This window comes from Poeciliopsis prolifica, unplaced genomic scaffold, assembly GCF_027474105.1.
Source record: "Poeciliopsis prolifica strain line A6 unplaced genomic scaffold, Auburn_PproV2 SCAFFOLD090, whole genome shotgun sequence".
NCBI lineage: Eukaryota > Metazoa > Chordata > Actinopteri > Cyprinodontiformes > Poeciliidae > Poeciliopsis > Poeciliopsis prolifica.
Window position 1 is genome coordinate 219,647 of NW_026562465.1, and position 2,687 is coordinate 222,333.

General features: G+C 41.8%; 1 protein-coding gene across 1 annotated transcript; it reads left to right on the forward strand.

Moving 5' to 3' along the window:
- Positions 1 to 762: 762 nt before the first annotated feature.
- On the forward strand, positions 763 to 2,418 carry LOC129353418 (piggyBac transposable element-derived protein 3-like). Its single transcript, XM_055022744.1, has 2 exons — positions 763 to 1,261; positions 1,351 to 2,418. Exons 1-2 carry the CDS (start codon positions 777 to 779, stop codon positions 2,174 to 2,176), a joined length of 1,311 nt encoding a protein of 436 aa, XP_054878719.1. The 5' UTR covers positions 763 to 776; the 3' UTR covers positions 2,177 to 2,418.
- The last annotated feature ends 269 nt before the right edge of the window (positions 2,419 to 2,687 follow it).

Sequence of the window (2,687 nt, forward strand, 5' to 3'; positions counted from 1 at the left end):
AATGGCTGCCATCCCTGTGAGCACATTTTATCGAAAGAAGAAAGGTAAGTATATTATTTTCTAATTATGAGCTTTGTGAGTTTAATATTCAGATTGCTTCTAGTAAATGAACATCTAAGGAATAGTTAGGTGAATTTTCAGAGCAGTTTAATTATTTGTTGGCATAAAACATAACCTGTTTATGTGTGTCCTCCATAGAGGACATCAGGATTTGCTTTTAATTTTTTAACCTGTTTTAATAGAAGTCAGCTCACTGACTGAGGCAGAGAAAATCCTAAACAGGATTATTGATGGAGACTCAGACATAGATTTGTCAGATGAGGAGGACCAAGAGGGACAGATTGACGGTGATTTTGAGGTCGGGAGTTCAGAGACTGAGGCATCAAGTGAGGAAGAGGAGAGTGAAGTTGAGGATGTAAGGGCCCGTCGCCCACTTTGGACCAAAACTAACACGTAGGCTTCTGAGACAAGAGTAGATAAGCTTAGACAGATAAGTGTATTTTTTGGATGAACTATCACTTTTAGAGGACATAATTATTCAACGTATTTCTCTGTCTTTTAAGATTCCTGCCTGTGCTGGAAGACTCCGGAGAGGTTGTCTGTACTGCCCCAAACCGTGTAGACTGGCCACCATCAAAATACTTTGAGCAGTACATTGACAACAAAGTTTTTGAGGACATGTCCTTTTGCACAAACCAGAGACAGATTCAGGTGTCAGGCTCAAGTCTGAATACAACACCTGAGGAGATTAAGACCTTTTTGGAGTCTCGGTGTACATGGCATGCCTTGGTTACCCAAAAATCAAAATGTATTGGGCCAAAAAAACAAGAGTGCCAATAGTTGCTGAGTCTATGACAAGGGACCGCTTTTTCAAGATCAGATGTTCTCTGAAAATCACTAATGATCTTGATGTAACTGAAGAAGAGAGGAAGCTAAATATGCTTTGGAGAGTCAGTCCACTTCTAAAGAAGGTGCAACAAGGCTGCCTAAACCTACCCAGACCAGGAAATGTTTCCATTGATGAACAAATGATTCCCTTTACTGGTAGATGTCCAGTCCGTCAATTTGTTCCTGGCAAGCCAAATCCAACCGGATTGAAGGTGTTTGTTCTCGCTACTCCAACTGGAATTGTATTGGATTTTGAAGTCTACCAAGGAAAAAACACCTTCGTTGGCAGAGACACAGGACTTGGAATAGGAGCAAATGCAGTTCTTCGGTTGACTGAGTTCATTCCCACGGGAACTCACCTGTACTTTGACAGGTATGATGAAAATGTCAACTGTGGTGCTGTTGATGATGATTCTCTGTAAACAAATGACATTTTTTTTGTGTTTGTGTCTGTCTGTCTAGGTACTTCACCTCAATAAAACTACTTGATAAATTGCTAGAAATGGGTCTGCCTGCAAGTGGAACACTGATGAAAAATAGACTCCCAAAGGATTGTAACATTACATCTGATAAAGAGTTGTTGAAACAAGGAAGAGGCTCCTCCGTAATGGTGACAAGGAAGCATCCTGAGCTGGCTGTGACAAAATGGGTTGACAATAAACCTGTACTCATGGCATCAACAGTGCATGGAATAGAGCCCCAGGATACCCGGACCAGATGGTCACTGAAAGACAAAAGGCATGTTCAAGTGTCCAGACCTGCAGTGGTGGCAGAGTACAACACCAACATGGGTGGGGTTGATATGTGTGACAGAATGCTTAGCTTTTATAGAATGGCTAACCGCACAAGGAAGTGGACTGTACGCACAATCCTACACTTCTTCGATCTGGCCATCACCAACTCCTGGTTACAGTATAAGGAAGACAGCCAAGCTTTGGCACGACCTATGAAGAAAACTCTCCAATACCATGACTTCAAACTGCTCTTAGGTGAGGAGCTGATTGCCCAGGGGCACTCAGGCCAACCCAATCCAATTGAATCTGATGTGTCGAATGATGAGGAGTACGTTCCATCACAGAAGAGAAGGAGGCCCCAGCCAGATCAGGAAGTGAGAAAGTATGGAGCTGTCCATTTGCCACAGATGATGGACAATCCTAATACTTCCAGGTGCAGAGCAGAAGGGTGCACTGGAAAAACCTACATAAAGTGCATCAAATGCAACATGTACCTCTGCATCTCAAAGAAGAAGAACTGCTTTATGGACTACCACAAACCAAAGCAGAACTAACACACCTGATTAAACTACACTAATCAGTTTGCTTTTGATGAGTTGAATGAGGTGCCTGGAAATCTGAACCACTGGCTTAAATGATGTAACTATTTGAAATTTACAGCACTAAAGATTGTCAGAGTTCAGAGGTAAATGTAATCCTCGAAATGTGTTCATATTTGCCACAAGAGAGTCCCGATGTCCTCTCCAAAGGACATACTCTAAAAAATAAATAAAAACATGTTTTGAAATTTTTTCAATTGTAGTGATGTTTTTTCACTCCAAAGAGTCATGTAGTGTAAAAAAAAAAGAAATTCAAAAACTTTTTTTTCTCTGGGTCTCAGGAGGATATTCACCCAGACAAAGTCTGTGACTCATTAAGAGTGAGTCGGGCTCACGCAGAGATCAGAGTCACATACTGCTTTGCTTCTTGGGATGCAGTAAACTCCTTTACAACTCCATTGTAAGTAATGCGCAGCTGCGCTGGGTAGAAAAGTCCGTACCTGATCCCTTCGATGCCACGAAGTAG